Genomic DNA, 15,595 nt, shown 5'->3' with positions numbered 1-15,595 from the left:
TCTCTAGGCAAAGGTCTCACCTACTTTGTAAGTGCATCTTTCTTGCTATTGCAAACTGGAACAAATCGTCACACGACCCAAAGCAGTTTTTTATCCACATCTTAAGTTATCTCACGTTCAGCATCCCACAAAGAAGAGAACCACAGTTATCACATTGAGAAATCAACAGATTCCTAGGACGGTTAGAGAGGTGCAGAGAGGGTATAAAACCTGAGGGTACAGAGCTACTCACAACATGGTATATTAGTCTTGCCATTTTTTTAAACCACACAAGCCAGATGATGTGAGTCACAACACTCATGTGTCATAGGAGTGATTCATAAATACAAGTGCACACAATGCATTCATATAAGCCACAGATAGAGGATCTTCCAGAGAAACGGGAAGACCTTTCCTGCAGGCCGGGCAAAGTGTGTCCCAGTGTTAACACACCAGATGAACAACCCGCTCTTGAGCAACTCCGAGAGCAAATACAAGATACCAGGTAACAATGCACTAGCAAGTGGGGACAAACTCTCTTTGATCACAGGTCACACATCATGACAGCCCGCGGTCCAGACCAAGAGAGAAGAATCTGTCAGACTCCGTCTATATTCCTGCCCTGCTCCGGCCTTGGGCAAGCTATTCGGTTTCTCGTGCCTCAGTTCCACCGTGGCTGAAGGGAGGGCAAAGTTATTTCTTTATTTCAGACACCCAGAAGCCGCGCTAAATCCCCCCCGTGCTGGGGTTGGTGCTTTCGGGAGAAGCAGCGCGGCGGCCGGGCCTGGCGTGGCCTCTGGCCCTGCTGAAGGCAGCACCCGCCTGCTGCACAGCCTGGGAGCCCCAGGGCGAGGGGAGGCGAGGGACTGCACCCCCCCGAGGCAGCACCCACAACCCGGGGGGGGCCTCCTCAGCCCCCCACCCCGACGCCCCGTTTCCGCAGGCTCCGGCATTGCGCCGCTCGCCCACCGCACACGTCCTCGCCCCGGGCGGGAGGGCCCGTTTCCCTCCCCGCGGCCTCGCCACCCGGAGCAGGAGCTCGCCCGGCGGCGGCGGGAGGGGGGCGCCGCATCCCCTCAGAGAACCGTCCGGCCTCGCCGCCGCCTCCCGCCGCCGGGGCCCAGCGCGGCCCCCTCCGCCCGGGAACACCCGCAGGCAGCCCCGGCGCTGCCCGCACCCACCTCGAAGAGCTCGGCCGTGGTAGCCATGGCCTCAGGGAGGGCGGCGGGAGTGCTCAGCGGCCCGCCGCCCCGCCGCTGCCGCCCATTGTGTCCCGCCGCCCCGGCAGCAGCAGCAGCAGCAGCCGCCGCGGCGCCGCCTCCGCCCGCCGGAAATGGGGCTGCGCCGGGCGGCCGCCGCCGCCGGGGAGGGGCCGGGAGCTGGGCGCGGCGGCCGCCCCTCAGCGCCGCCGCCATGGCCCTGCGGGCTCTGTGGCTCCTCAGGCACGACCCCGGGGCCGGTGGCGCCGTCGTCCTCTTCTCCAGGTAACGGCGGCGGCGTGTGCAGGCCGGGGACGGCGGGGATGGGCCCGGCCCGGCCGCCTGCGCCAGGCCGGGCCCGAGGGCCCTCAGGGGGCCGGGGGGCCGCTGCTCCCCGGGCTGCGCGTCCGGGCGGCGGCCCCGGTGAGGGCGGACGGAGCGGGAGGGAAAGGCGGCCGCGGCGCCTCGGAGGCGCCGGTGTTTGCAGAGCAGCCGCGGCTGCCTCGGGCCCCGGAGCAGATGCAAACATACCGGAATGGGCCGATGCCGGGTAAATAAATCCCTTCGCTCGTCAGAGCGCCGCTGGCCGCTTTACAGTTGTGAACCCGATTTTAGAAATTTTTGGGTTCAGATAACGTGCTTTCAGCTAAATGTATTTTTTTGCAACTTCTGCACTTTGCACATGACTTTCCCTTCTCTGTTCCTCTTTCTGTTTGTTACTGTGAAGATTTTACCCATCTCTTCTCTGTCCTAACATGGAAGAGAACAAGGTGGCGATTATGAAAGTGTCAGATGAACAAAATGGGCAAAGTAGAAAACATATATTTTGCTTATGTTTTGCTTATATTCTTTTCTGTAACTATACAAAAAGAACATTTTTTCTGGCAGAAATTTAACTTCCCATGTGATTTTAATATTTGCATACAAAGACAGGTTTCTTCTAAGTTAGTGAGCCAAAGGAGGACTCTTTATTCAGAACTTTTACAGAGTTTTTAGTAAGACTTCGGGTAGGTGAGCTGCTTTTGTTGATCTGGCAAACTGTTGGCCATTTCTTCATATTCTCTGTGATCTCAGATGACTCAATTCTGAAGAATGAGAGGAAAAACAACTGGGTGATAGAGAAAGGAAAAATACTGAGACCTGGATAATAGATGGGCCCTACAGTTCTAATCTGAATTCAGTAAAACTGAAGAGAGAACCTAGAAGGAGGCAAAAAAAAAAAAAAAAGAGCAAGTAGACTATCTTCCATCTTCAGGTGCAGACAGATCTCTACATTGGACATTCCTCTGATTGTTTTAGGATTAGTATTATAGTCCTTGTATTACCTACAAGACTGGAGATGAGGCCTCTCCTCTACAAACACAGAGAAAGAAAAAGCCTTGTCCCAAAAAATCTGAGAGTGTAATCACCATGGAGGAAAGGGGGGGGGGGGGGGGGGGGGGCTAGTGACAGGGATATGTGAAGTAACTTGTCACACAGTAAGTGGCAGAGACAAGGAATAGCGCTCCTTTGAAAAGGGCAAACTATACTTGATACTTCAAGTGATTTCCACACTTAGATCTTTCAAGTTCCCAGAGGAAATAATAGGGCTGTGGAAACCCCAAGTTTATCCTCCTAACTGACCTTAAATTCAACAAAGCACACAGACAATATAAAGAATGCGGGATCACATGGAAACTGTTGGTTTCGGGACTTACGCACTCAGCTGGAGATACGTGAGCCCTGATCTTTAACCTCAGAGAAGACATCTGGGACATCAAAGCATTCCAGTTTTTTTGAGCTGATCATAACTTAATTCAGGCAACAAGTATGGTCTCTCTCTTGAATTACCAAAGCTCATTCATCCCTGGAAACTTTCATCTTTTTAAGTTTTCATGACTTTCTAGAAGGGAATACTGAAAAACTGAGATCTGAAAGGCTAAGTAATCATCTAATGACTCAGCTAAAGCTCGGAAGTTTTAGTGGGAGGAGGAGAAGATTGTTGTGGCGTGGGGACAGCTTCAGCAAATGGAGCTGGCAGATTGGGATATAAGTAAGACAAAACTTGACTGAAATAACTCCTCTTCCTTTGTAAAACGTCGACCAAAAATAGGAGATGCATATCAAGGTTACATGTAGCCTTTTATCAACAGCCTTGCTGTGGAAGTCTTCATCAATTTTCAAGCAGCAAAACCACTCTGTTCCTTGCTCTTCAAAAGCTAGGAAAGTGGTTTACTGTGGTCTGTATCCTGTTTACGGATCTTGTAGCTCTGGTTTCTCTCTGCCTGTGCTTCCTTTTTCCTTACTGAAAAAAAAAAAAAAAAAAAAAGAAGCTGTAGATGACAGATTAAGAATGAAACAAAAAAAGCACGGTCACTGAAGATAAGCCCGAGGAAGCATAGCTGCCTGCAGCAAGGGACTCTGCTGCTCAGTTAAGAAAAGATGGTGTAGGTGGGACTTAGAGGCAGCAGGGTAAGAACCATGCAAGTGTTAAGGAGCAGAAGGGGAGTGCTACATACGGAGGTCAGAGATGAAACAAAAGTACTGCATTGCTGGGATTACAAGTTCCATGACAATTTAAGAAACAGACTCTCAATGTGTATTTAAAAAGATGGTATAAAAGGGAATAAATTAGGGCATTTATCTATCTGCCTTTTTTCTCCCATGTTTGTGCTTAAGTGTATCTCTGAGCGCAAACAAACATGCAGCCTGAGAACAGATCTGCTACAAGGTGATTGATTTAGTGATTTAACTAGTTACCTGGTGAGTAACCTGTGATACGTACTTTGAGGGTCTGTGGATAACTACTAAGAGTCCATGAAAGAGAATGTAGAAAAGCTAGCCTGTTACCAAACTTAATGTAAGAGAGACGCAGGGGAGTCTGTAGTTCCAAAAAAAAGGATTAAAAACAATGCATTAGTGGAAGTAATATTTTTTCTTTTCTTGGCTATTTATTAAAAGACAACTCTTCAGTTCCTCTTGATAAATTTAGGTTAGCTTGAAAAGAAATTCACCCCTCTCTCCTTTAAAAAATAATACTGCTTCACAAGAAAGAATCCCAAACATAGCATTAAACAGCTAGTGTGATTTTTCTCAAATATTTTCTCTAGGAGATTTGAAATTAAATATAGAAATTGATGCATCATTGCAATTTTAAAATATACAAACCTTTGCATCTCTGTGACATTATGATTACATCTTAAAGACTGGGAAAAAAAAAAAAGGAAATTATGAAGTCACATATATTGCACTTGCAGTGTGGAATCCATTTTGCTGCTTGCGAAATTTTTGCGGCTCTTGCTGGAAAAAAATGGAGTTAGGCACAGTGAAATCTTTTTGTATTTATAATGTGAAGATTTTTAGTTAATCTTGTTAATCAGTTAAAGCAACTGCTGCAGATCAGTTGGGTAAGCTCAGAACAGCAAAGAATAACCTGTATATAAGTAACTTCCATTATACCGTCTCGTAAATACAGCATTTAGAGTAGCAAAGCTGTAGCAGTACCAATATGATATCTAGGCATAAAGCTGTTGTGGCTGAATTTGATTACGTGGGACATCCATTTTTTCAAATGTCTGAAAACTTGTCTTCAGTGTGATCTCTCATCACTTAGAAATATTTTGCTGTGCACTGGTGTGAGTCATGCTTGGGTTCATTAGCGTCATTTCAACATCCTCTACCTTTGTGCAACAGGAAGGGTAGACAGATTCATGTTTTATTAAAAAAATGAGTGGATGTATTCGCTCAAAGTTTCCAGTAAAAATCCACCTGTTAGAATGAGTCCTAACTACTAATGAAATAGTTTTATTTTTCAGATTCTGATCCCGTCACTGTTTCTGTGAGGATGCTGCTGGCTTCCACTTACACAAGGTTACTTTTAGAACCAGGGTGGCCTTTGGGAGTTATTTGAACACCTAAGAGAAACCCATCCTTGATTATTTCAACATTCCAAAGATTTTGATAATGCTTTTGCATTCTCTGGCAGCCAGAGAAGGGGTTGTGTGGTTCTGCTGCTAGGAACTCTGTTGCTGTGGTATTTTGGGTGGGAAGAGATGAGTAGCACTAACACACGCTTTTATTTCCGTGTCACAGACGTTACCCCACCGTTGAAATACGCGCTGAGAGCTTCAACGGGTCAACGCATGTGCCTGTACCATCCGACAGTGCTTTTCTTAAAGCCCTTCTGTTTGAAATGAGACTCATCGATGACCATATTTTTGTGGAGCATCGAGATACTTGTACTCAAATCAATCATTCGTCGGTGTATTCAGTTCGCACCGAAGGCGGGGATCTCTGGCCTGTGCTTGCTTTTCAGAAGAGTGGTCTGATATATGCGTGTCTTCCGCTAGTTGAGGAGACCTTGGAGCCACGGCCACCCCTCCTTACCGTTAGCGGGCTCTCGCAAGGACTGGCTCTGCTGTTAGGCATTGCAGACTACATCTCTCCAAGTCAGAAAAATGAAGCTGATATGAGCACGAAACTAGGCCAGCTTCGACATTTGCTTATACAGGCTTGTCCGCTTGGCACCCCCTTAAACACGAACATACGCAGCTTAAACAGCTCCTTTGATGACATCCAGGAAATGCCTACGGATGAGAATCAACCAGCCTGGAGATCCAACACGTATAAAGGCAAACCTCAGGTTAATGTCTGCATCACTGAAAAAGTCAAGTGTATGCAGTATGACAAAAGAGATGTTGTGGACACATGGCAGGTTTACGGAGCTGTGAATTGCAAGGTGAGAGCATTTTATGTGTGAGTCGGACCGCATTATTTTTCATATATGCTGGGAAAGTAAATACTCATACCATTCTACTTTGGTATGTGATCAGTGAATTTCTAACACTGTAATATTTCAAAGTGTAACAAACCATCATATATTAGTCAAACCGTTACTTTTGTAATAGCTTTTTTATTTTGATCTTTACTGTTTTTCTCCTACATGCTTCATGTATTTTTTCGGTAACTATTTATGGGGACTTAAATTTCCAGCAGTAGCTAGACTGCATGTATTTTCCCAAATTCTTCGTATTTTAAATGAAATAGAGAGGAATAATTTCATACAGTCTTTGCACATAGAGACTAAGAAATAGTGGTGCCAAGACCAATTTTCTTTTCCTCTATCTAATAAGCAATGTGTTAAATAATGATTAGCAACAGAATTTCTGAATGAGTCTTCTACAGGTGTCTTTACATGAGCATTTTTAATTAATTTTCCTACCAAATTAAAGTTTAGTCTTCTATCCTGCTTTATTCTATTACAAAAACATTTTGAATCCACAAAATTGGTTTGGCTGTTGTAAGACCAGTTGGTACAGAATCAGGTGAAAGAAACGAGTTGTATAATTATTTTGAATGTTTTCATATGTGCCAGTGGTTTTCATAGTTTAATATTAAAAATTGGGGAATATTGACTAAAGAGATCCATAATAATTATGAAACACATTAAAATTTATGTTTTCTGTAATTGATGTATAATTGATGTATTTAACACTCTTTGCTTAGGAAGCACACTGTATTATGACTCTACAGTGTATTTGTAACTGCCAATGTTTTAAGAGGAGAAAGACCTTCTAATAAAGTGGATCATGGTAATTTAATTATTTGCAAGAGGTGGGATACTCATCTCCAAAGGAAGCCAACCCAAGTACAACACTTCCAAAGACTGGGTTATTTCCCACTAGCCATGCTGGTAGGGATTATGTGGGTGAACAGCTTCCTGTTCTCTGAGGGCCAAGTTTTTAGGTCATCTTGCAGAGTGGATGGCCTTACATAAGTAGAAAACCCTGGTATAATTGTGCACTGCTGAGCTGCCACACGGAGGGATGAGACAATGGATGTGCTGCACGTGGTTGTGTGAGAAAGCTGACGTGGGACCACAGTGGCTATTAATAGCATGCTTGAATCCATTAAGCAGATGTTGTAAAAGTATCTGAATTAATTAGACTATCACCAAGTGTGTTTATGCGACATTCATAATGATGTAGCTGTACAGTAAGTCCTTGGTTTGCTTATCTTCTGTTTTCTTGCTAAAGAGTACTTGTCAATTAAGAGACACTTAGCTAAGACTGCATCAGTAGCCCTACTGTGGGAAAGGTATAGAAATAGGAAAGGGACTTTGTTTTGCAAGTATTTGTCAGTGCTAATGTTTGAAGCCAGCTGAAGATTTTTAGTATGATTCTTTTTAATGCTTGTATTGGATTTTTGAACATCTGCTTCTGATTTGAGGGTGATACTTTAGAATCGCTTCTTCATTTTTTTCAAGTGTGACATAGAGGGATCTGCACCAAACGTAACCCTCAGTTTGAATCTCCCGACTAACGGCCCTCCGCTCCAAGATATCGTGGTCCATCATTGTGTGACTTCTGTTGACCCTGCCATGCTGATGTCCAGTAGTGCCGAGCCACTGGATGATTCTGTGTATAATGGACCTTACAAATTTCCTTTTGTTCCTCCTTCAGATTCATTCAACTTGTGTTACTACACCTCCCAGGTAATAACATTCCTGACCCTTGTTATTTTACAGTCTTCAAATGGGAAATAAAATACCTGTGTTGTTGAATGTGTCTGAATGAGTTTCAGTCTGATACAGGTGGTTAAAATGCTTCTTATATAATAAACTGCTTGGAGGGCACTTCAGGACTTGAGTCATTTGAGTCACGTTTAGGAGGTGCCAGTACTTTGACCGCTTGGCATGGCTGCTCTTCCTTTAAATGAAATGCCTGAATTAGGCAAAATTAATCCAGGCTGAGAGGTCAAGTGCATATACCACAAATCTGTGTATTGCAAGTGGCCTGAAGAGTTTGGCACAGTCATCAATTAATATGTGCTTGTTATTTTTTAAAGCACTTTAGCAATGAAAGCAGTATATAACTGATCTTATGATGATGGTGTTAACTTATCTTGAGAATGAATATAGTTTTTTCCAGGTTCCTGTCCCACCAATTTTGGGATGTTATCAACTCACTGAAGAGGGATCACAGTTAAAAATAACAGTTAATTTAAAGCTTCATGAGAGCATAAAGAATTCTTTTGAGTACTGTGAAGCTCGTATACCTTTTTTCAACAGGTAAGAATAAAGAAATCATAAAGAAATTTCTTCCGTTACTCTGTGATCTTCCTGAAATGAACCCGTCAGGGCATCAATATTAATAGATTATGCTCCATCAAAGTACTACCAGTGGACACTAATCTTGGAGATGTCAGGAAGCCCCCTTGGAATTCTCATAATTTCCAGAATACAGAATTGTACCAGAATATTTGATAATGTTCTGAATACTTCTGTTGCACATCCTGTTTCCTTGTGGTACTTTTTCACATGCAACACTGCCACAATCCTCCAGGTGGATTAAGTCTCAAGATCACTTCCAATTCAGGGTTACTCTTAAGACTACTAATCCTAGCTACAGATCAGCTTATCAAAAATATAGTTATTTAAAATTAAAGCGATAGTTTTCATTTAAGCCCCCCTGACAACTGCTATGACTATGCTGTCACATAATTATCATGAAAATTTAAGGACGAAATGATAAAACGTTGCTGATGCTGATGATAGTGTTAGTAAAACACTATCAGTGAACTAAAGACAGTAAAATATCAACAGGTCTTTCATGATTACTGGGTTGAGACCACGGTGATCTCCTCCAGCTCTGTGATTTCTTTTCATAAATTAGCGATGTGCGCAGATAGGTGTGATTTGTCTGTATGCACATAAATAATGTCTTTAAGCATTTTGTTGCTTTCTTTAACAAAACGGGTGTTAACAAGTAATCATACTGATTCCGATGGTTTTATTCCTCCTCTGTCATACTGTAGGGGCCCAATCACTCGATTAGAGTACAAAGCTAGTTATGGCCAAGTGGATTTGTTGCGAGAGAGGAGCCTACTGGTTTGGGTCATCGGTAAGCAGAATACCCCTCTGCACTCTTACTTCCCCTCCCCAGCTGTTTTGTATAGTGTAGGCAGAGCTGTATAATTTCTTACAGATGCTGTTTCTGGCTTTAGGACAGAAGTTCCCTAAATCTTTGGAAGTTTCTCTGACTGGAAGTGTGTCTTTTGGCCCTGAAGGCAAAGAGCACCCAACTGATTATGTTTGCACTGGGAACACTGCATATGTGAAAGTAAGTCACGGGCTGTGTGAAAAGAGACTTTAGTAGTCACTTTTTTATTATCTTAAATTGCTTATGAAGATGTGTTGATTTTAAATCAGACATAATTATCAGCTTCTTTGTTCTCAGCATGGAGTTTTCTGTTTTCTTGCTTACAGAATTTGACATCCTGTCATTTTGGAGTACACTTGCACACCAAGAGCATGCAACATAGATTGCCAGTATTTGTGCAGCAAGCATGACAGTATGCATCTGATCATGTTTCTCCTCTCTTTCTATAGCTGCATTTTAGGATCCCAGAGTTTGCACTTACTGGATGTTATGTAGACCAGCATTCTATTCAGATCTTTGTACCAGGAAAACCCAAAATTACTGCATGTGAGTTGCTAAAAATGTCATTTATTTAACTGAAACTGTGTACTGAAGTTATCAATTGGATGTCAGTGACTAAAATCATGTAGCTAAAGTTGAACAAAGGTTTTTCCTGGTTTGCTTGGGACATTCCAGCAATTTTGTTCTCTGCTTTGTTTGGGTTTTTGTTTGTGATGCTTAAAGCATCCCTGGAGTAGGGACTGGCATCTCCCTTTCAGATGAAAGCTCATTACTCAGTTACAAAGTTGGGTTCTCTCTTGGGCTCTCTCCCCTTTGCCCTGCATAATGGCAGAACTTTAACTGGAGGGGCAGAGGATGCCTCTCTGGAGTCTGGTCCTTTGTTTAGGACACTTTTGTCAGAGACATGATATGTGGATTGGCAGTACCCAAGTACAGAAGTCAGCTCCTTGTGTGCAAGGTGAGGCTGTCGCTGTCGGTGTCATCACACCAACATGTGGCTCTACATTAAATCTGTGGAGCAGAAACCAAATCTGCTTATTCTTGAGTTAACACATGACTACTTCCAAGTCTGCACCAAAAATACACTAATTGGGGGCACAGTAGGCACTCATTAAATCTGAGCAGTACTGTCTAATGGGAGCATTTTTATTTGTCGCTGTCTATCTGCTGCAACTTCTGTCAGTCATGTTAGCAGAAGTCTGGAAATGCCTTTTGAAAACTGTGATCTACGCTGTTAATTTTGTGACAGGTCACATTCAGTCCTAAATTGTAACACAAAAAGCGCAACATTTTCATACTGTATATTTTATATCGAGTATGCAATTTATATTCATTGAACAAAACCCAAGCCATTCACCTGCTTTTGACTTCACCTCTGTTTGAATTTTAAGCATTAGTAAGGTAATTGAAGCTGAGACTTTAAATGTCTCATTATCAGAAATGATTTTCAAATAATAATAAGAGTCTTACGGTTTAAAGAGGCCATTATACCTTTTCTGTAAACTAGTAAGGATGGATTAGTAGTCTCTTAACTTGGATGAAGGAATGTCTGATTGTAAGGCTCTCTGTAATCCGTATTTTTCTTGTCTGTTTTTTTTTTTTTTTTAGCCCAGGAACTGATTTCTTCCGATTACTACATCTGGAACTCCAAAGCACCAGCACCTATGGTGTACAAAACCTTATTTGACTAATTTGCTTGTGAATGGTACTTATATTTAAAGAAAACAGCTAATGAGAGTTATGTCATGATACAATGAAAATAAATATTCTCCAGCACTTGTACTTTGTATGATAGCTTAAAAATTTCTGTTGAGGAAAAACAAAAGAGATTGCTTCTCTTAAAACGTAAGTTGATTTAAAATTGTTTAGTCCTGGATAACAGCTTAGAGAAGATGATTGGAAATGTACTTGCGTGGCCATTTTTACATTCCCTTCTAGCATTTACTGGTACAAAATAAGTACCTGGTGATACAGATACAGACTGGTATGATCGGGTGTGTCTTCCAGGAGGATTCCCAGTTACTTCACTGGTTTTGTAAACCAGAGAGCTAAGGGGACGTGAAAGCTGTCAGTGTCTTATTCCTGTCCTGCAGTCACAAGAATCTGATCAGGCCCCAGATTAACAGGACAGTTAAAAGCAAGAGTTCTGTTATTTTCATGAGATATGTACAGAATACATATGAGTCAATAATTGACAAGAATTTTAAAAGAGGAGTATGGCATGAGCAGTGCTTCAAAAAGGAGTCTTTATTGCCTGTCAGCAGGAGTGGTGAGTTTATGTAAGCAGAAGTGGTGAGCAAGTGTTAGTGAGGATCCTCAGGTGTGAACCTGGTTTTTCAAATCACAGGACTCTGAGCAGGCAAAACCAACTAAGTTTGCTCGAAGCTCCAAAAAACATCACTGAGCCGTTTTCCCTGGAAAACTAGGTGGAAAGGAAAAGGACTCGGTTTACAGAGGCAGACCTCTAATTCTGAGAAGAAAATTGGTGTCTGCAGGAACACAGGAAATGGACTTTAAGAGAGTTATCAGGAAACGAGCAAATTCTGAAAGGCTGGTGAAAAACTGAGAGAACCTGGAGAGCAGTACAAAAGAAGAGAAGAATGCCATCTAATAACCGAGCACGCTGCCTGCTCCTGCCGTACCTCTTGTTTAACTGTACGCTGTGTGAGAAATAAGATTAGTGATTATATAAGGAGAAAAGTTTTAAGCTATAATTTAAAAAATGCTTAGATTGAGATAGTAATCTAATTGGTTGGTTAAATGTTCTAAAGGGTGGATTAATTCATGTGAAACGTGCCGTTCAGCTGAAACAACTATGCAAACTTACAAAACACAGCTATGCTATGGCCTGTTTCGCACAGGTGACATGTTTGTTTTGGTTAGCAGGCAAAAGGTGAATTAATGATTTTGTCCAGAAGCCAGACCCTACCTGTTTCAGTCGTCCACATGCCTGGACACCACAGCATGAGTGGAGAGCAGGGGTCTCTCCGTTGGAAGAGTTTAGATCGACTTCTGTATGCCGGGCCCACACCACAGGATTTCAGTGTTTGCTTTTCCCCTACCCATGAGGAAAATGGGAGCAGCACGGTGGAGGAACAGCTTCTCTTCTTTGCAGCATTTCCCCAAGAAACGCTGTGAAAAGGTGGGACTGTAAAAAGCCACAGCACACGAGAAGAGAATCACTTTGCACTTAATAGCAGAGTGTCCCTCTGGAATCGTGTTCCTTTTTGTTTCCCTCTTGTCTCTAAGCCTCTCCAGGCTGGGAGAGCTGCAGTCCTTAGGAAGGGAGGGCTGCTGCTTTAGGTTACTTTGCACACACCTACCAATGCATGTTGCTCCCAAACCTGAGCAGTTTTCCATGAGCAGTTGTCTACATCTTCATGCACCTGTTTTTACTATGAGATTTTGTACCACAAATCTCTGGATTATAACTCCAGCAAGTTTTTGCTGCAGTGCTCTGCCCCTGCTTGGGGACAGCTCTATAGTAAGAGAAGTGGGGAAAGGAGGCTTTTTTAAAAAGTGTGGCTGAGGTCACTCTGGCAGGCTTGAGTAGGCAGCGAGTCGTGTTCTTTGGAAAGCACCCGTGAATGAGTCAGACAGCAAAACAGATCAGGTTAAACTGGCACACACCTTAATCCAACAGTTGTGCAACAGCTGAGAGCCACCCACGCTGGTGGAGAAAGTCAGATGGAGCCTTTCTCCTGGCCTGACAGCTACGCTTGTCTTTGGGAAGGGGAAGGGCCCATTCTCATGGATGCTTCATAAATCTTAGCAAGCTACTAAACTAGTAAAGTTAACTTAGTAAACTAGACGGCTAGCAACCCGGGTCTCTCACGACTGACGTACCTTTAGGCATGTCCTGCAGAACACAAGGCACGGAGAGAAACGAGCGATGTGCGTAGAGGTTTCAGGTCCCTCCAGGCCTGGGCAGCAAATGGAGACACTGGAAGCCAGAGTTCAGGGAGTTATAAATGACTAAACCCTTCTGGGCATCTCTGTATATTCCCTGGTAGTTGCCCAATTTCACTGTTGATGTGCTCTGACCATTTTTCCTGTTTTAAGAGGGAAAAAATATTTCAAAAACTAAATCAGAAAGATATGATTGAGAGCTGCCGTGAGCCTGAGGACTCCATGGCAGAGGTGGTATCTAACAGTAGTTCTGGTGGGCTCCAAAGGTGATTAAGCCCCATATCAGTGGTGTTCCTTTGGCTCTTTAAAAAAATCAACAAGTTTTTAATACAACACTTTATTTAAAAATAATTTGTGTTGAAGAGAAGAAATAACAATTCTTCTACAAGAAGAATTTCTTCAACAATTTCTCCTACAAGAGTGCTTGCTGCTTGAAGGGCTTGTATTTACTTCATCACAGGTATAGACTGTATGAGATCTAAGCTGATAGATTTGCACAAAAACTTTCAGAAGAGGTGGTCAAAGAGTTCTCCAGACTTAGTATTGCATTTCAGAGGGCTAGAAGAAGACTAGCATGCAAATGATTGAAAAGAATAAACATAAGGACTTAAATACCGGGTTGTTAACCTGACATTTTTCCCAAACAAAATAATGGGTATAAATAAGAATGAAGTTAATACAGAAATCACTTCATTAATAAAATGAATTTGTTTCATTCTATTAAAATTTTGCGTTAATGTACATCATACCAGTTAACATGATTTTAAAGTAAATAAACACTGCCAGACTTTTTAGATGAGACTACACATTTAGTTGGCAAAGAGAACTGGTGTAACAGACCTTTAAGAAATTAAAATAATGTGAAATTCATGTATATAACCACTAAACACAGTAAAAGCCAGGTGGCATTTCCATGTGCAGTGGCAATGGGGAACCATCATCAAACATGTTTTGGAACCCGACTGTGTTATTTTAACCCTTTGTGGAAGGAAATGGGGAATTTGCGCGGATGAAGTTCGCAGTGGGTGCAGTGGCTGAGGAGCAGCAGTTACTGAAGGTGCTGAAGCTGTCACTCAAACCCTGACGGTTTGAATGTGTCAGGGGAGAAAAAAAGTAAAAAAAATAAAAGGAGATGTTCCAGTACAAGCAGGTGTGGATCTGAGAGCAGATGCCATTCATACAGGGTGAGAGGAAAAGGAGCGCAAGGAGTGTCACAGAGGCCTGGTATGTGGCTTAGGTGTGCATTGCTGTGACCAAAAAGGACCAGACTCACCGAATGCACAAGGGCCAAAAACCCAGGAATACCTGGCACTGGTGTGATTCTCACCAACGCACACAGCCCCCATTATAGAAAAATGTCCAGACCCTGAAGCTTCTGAGAACTGCTGAGCTTCTCACCAAAATCTCCCTTGTTGTTCACCCCTTGCTACCCACCGTGTAGCCTGCCTCTCCCTCAGAGTGTTGTGTCTAAAGGGTTGTACCGAGGTGCCACAGCGAGGAGAGACTTCTCTTCAGGTGTCTCGTGCATTCCTCCCCCTCCAAATCCTGAGTTGTACCAGAAGCAAGCAGGAAGCTCACTTTTCACTGACTGTAACTACTGCTGGAGAACAGCCTCCCAGGCCCCCGGGAACACCCTCCCACCACAGTCACCTCTTACCTCCTTGTCACATTGGGAGGCAGAGTCAAAAGCATCACCAGTGTCCATGGGTGAGACAACTGTCACCCCCAAGGTCACAGGGCCTGTTCCTCTCACTGCAGAAGGGAATTACTCCACCTACCACAGTCTGATGTTGTCAAATCTGTGCCGGTTGTTACTCATCACTACTCAGTAATTTGGCATGTTTTATAGTTTTCTGGAAGCCCATTCCTCCCACCAGGGTCCCAGGGTATTTAGGGACAGCTCCAAGACATGCTGTTCTTCAAGTACTTCGGGGTAAATCCTGTTACTTCAGATAATTTGCAAACAGCTACTTTTTCTACATAATTTAGCCCTTCCCTCCTCTGCATTTTTATCCTGTTTTTCCAGTGTTAACTACTTCGGCCATTTGTTAACAAGTAAACATTGAAACAACAAGGCATTAAACATTCAAGGGCAGTTGTCCTCTATTTATTCACGCTATCCTAGAAATTTGCCACACTTTGTCCTATTTGTACAAGCCCTGCTGAATTTTAAGTCACAACAGAGCTCGTAAGTCCATGTTTGTCCTTCACTACTTTTGCTGTCTCCTTCACCACCTTTTTCTCCCAGCCTTTAGAGGATGGCAAGTTTAGAAAATACCCAATCCCCTGGGCAGCCTTGTCTCTTTGACTTATTGCCCATTGGCTCCCACTTACCAACTTTCTGAACATACTGAAATTTGGTCATATTCCCCTATTTTCCCATGGCTGGAGCTCTCTAAGCTTTATTTTACTGTCATCATCTCCTACATTGCCTCCTGCTGTACCAGCATCTTTTGGCCCCTCAGTCCCCAGACTGGGGCCTGAACCTGGACCACACTGTATCTGCAGCAAGAATTTATCAAACAGCCAGCATGGATTGGTATTACCAACACCACCTTATAGAGTGGAGAAAACCAAGCCCACCTGAAG

The 15,595-nt window shown here is 43.2% G+C and overlaps 2 protein-coding genes across 4 annotated transcripts in view; one reads left to right on the top strand and one right to left on the bottom strand.

The window, feature by feature from the left end:
* The window catches only part of EXOC5 (exocyst complex component 5), a 29,261-nt gene extending 27,975 nt beyond the window's left edge, over nucleotides 1-1,286 (bottom strand). Inside the window, exon 1 of the mRNA XM_074908902.1 lies at nucleotides 1,161-1,286. Coding sequence (XP_074765003.1) covers nucleotides 1,161-1,187 — 27 coding nt within the window. The 5' untranslated portion in view covers nucleotides 1,188-1,286. The remainder of the gene's footprint in view (nucleotides 1-1,160) is intronic.
* A 48-nt stretch (nucleotides 1,287-1,334) lies between these two features.
* AP5M1 (adaptor related protein complex 5 subunit mu 1) lies at nucleotides 1,335-15,058 on the top strand. Of its 3 annotated transcripts, XM_074908904.1 has the most exons (8): nucleotides 1,336-1,463; nucleotides 5,250-5,895; nucleotides 7,423-7,650; nucleotides 8,087-8,226; nucleotides 8,973-9,058; nucleotides 9,162-9,277; nucleotides 9,547-9,643; nucleotides 10,706-15,058. In XM_074908904.1, exons 1-8 carry the CDS (start codon nucleotides 1,393-1,395, stop codon nucleotides 10,786-10,788), a joined length of 1,467 nt encoding a protein of 488 aa, XP_074765005.1. In that variant the 5' UTR covers nucleotides 1,336-1,392; the 3' UTR covers nucleotides 10,789-15,058. The 3 variants fall into 3 exon arrangements, 2 of the variants coding, with proteins under 2 accessions (XP_074765006.1, XP_074765005.1); XR_012633825.1 differs by lacking the exon at nucleotides 10,706-15,058 and having other exon boundaries at nucleotides 1,335-1,463; nucleotides 9,143-9,277; XM_074908905.1 differs by lacking the exon at nucleotides 7,423-7,650 and having other exon boundaries at nucleotides 1,335-1,463.
* The last annotated feature ends 537 nt before the right edge of the window (nucleotides 15,059-15,595 follow it).

The sequence above is a fragment of the Athene noctua genome, chromosome 6, assembly GCF_965140245.1.
Source record: "Athene noctua chromosome 6, bAthNoc1.hap1.1, whole genome shotgun sequence".
In the NCBI taxonomy this organism is placed as follows: Eukaryota; Metazoa; Chordata; class Aves; order Strigiformes; family Strigidae; genus Athene; species Athene noctua.
Note: the sequence above shows the minus strand (reverse complement) of the source record. Positions and strands in the feature narration are given on the sequence as shown.

Coding starts and splice junctions, on each gene's coding strand:
- AP5M1 (XM_074908904.1), top strand. CDS start 1,393: ATGGCCCTGCGGGCTCTGTGGCTCCTCAGGCACGACCCCGGGGCCGGT. Junction 5,896..7,422: donor ACGGAGCTGTGAATTGCAAG/GTGAGAGCATTT, acceptor ATTTTTTTCAAG/TGTGACATAGAGGGATCTGC. Junction 9,059..9,161: donor CCTACTGGTTTGGGTCATCG/GTAAGCAGAATA, acceptor TTCTGGCTTTAG/GACAGAAGTTCCCTAAATCT.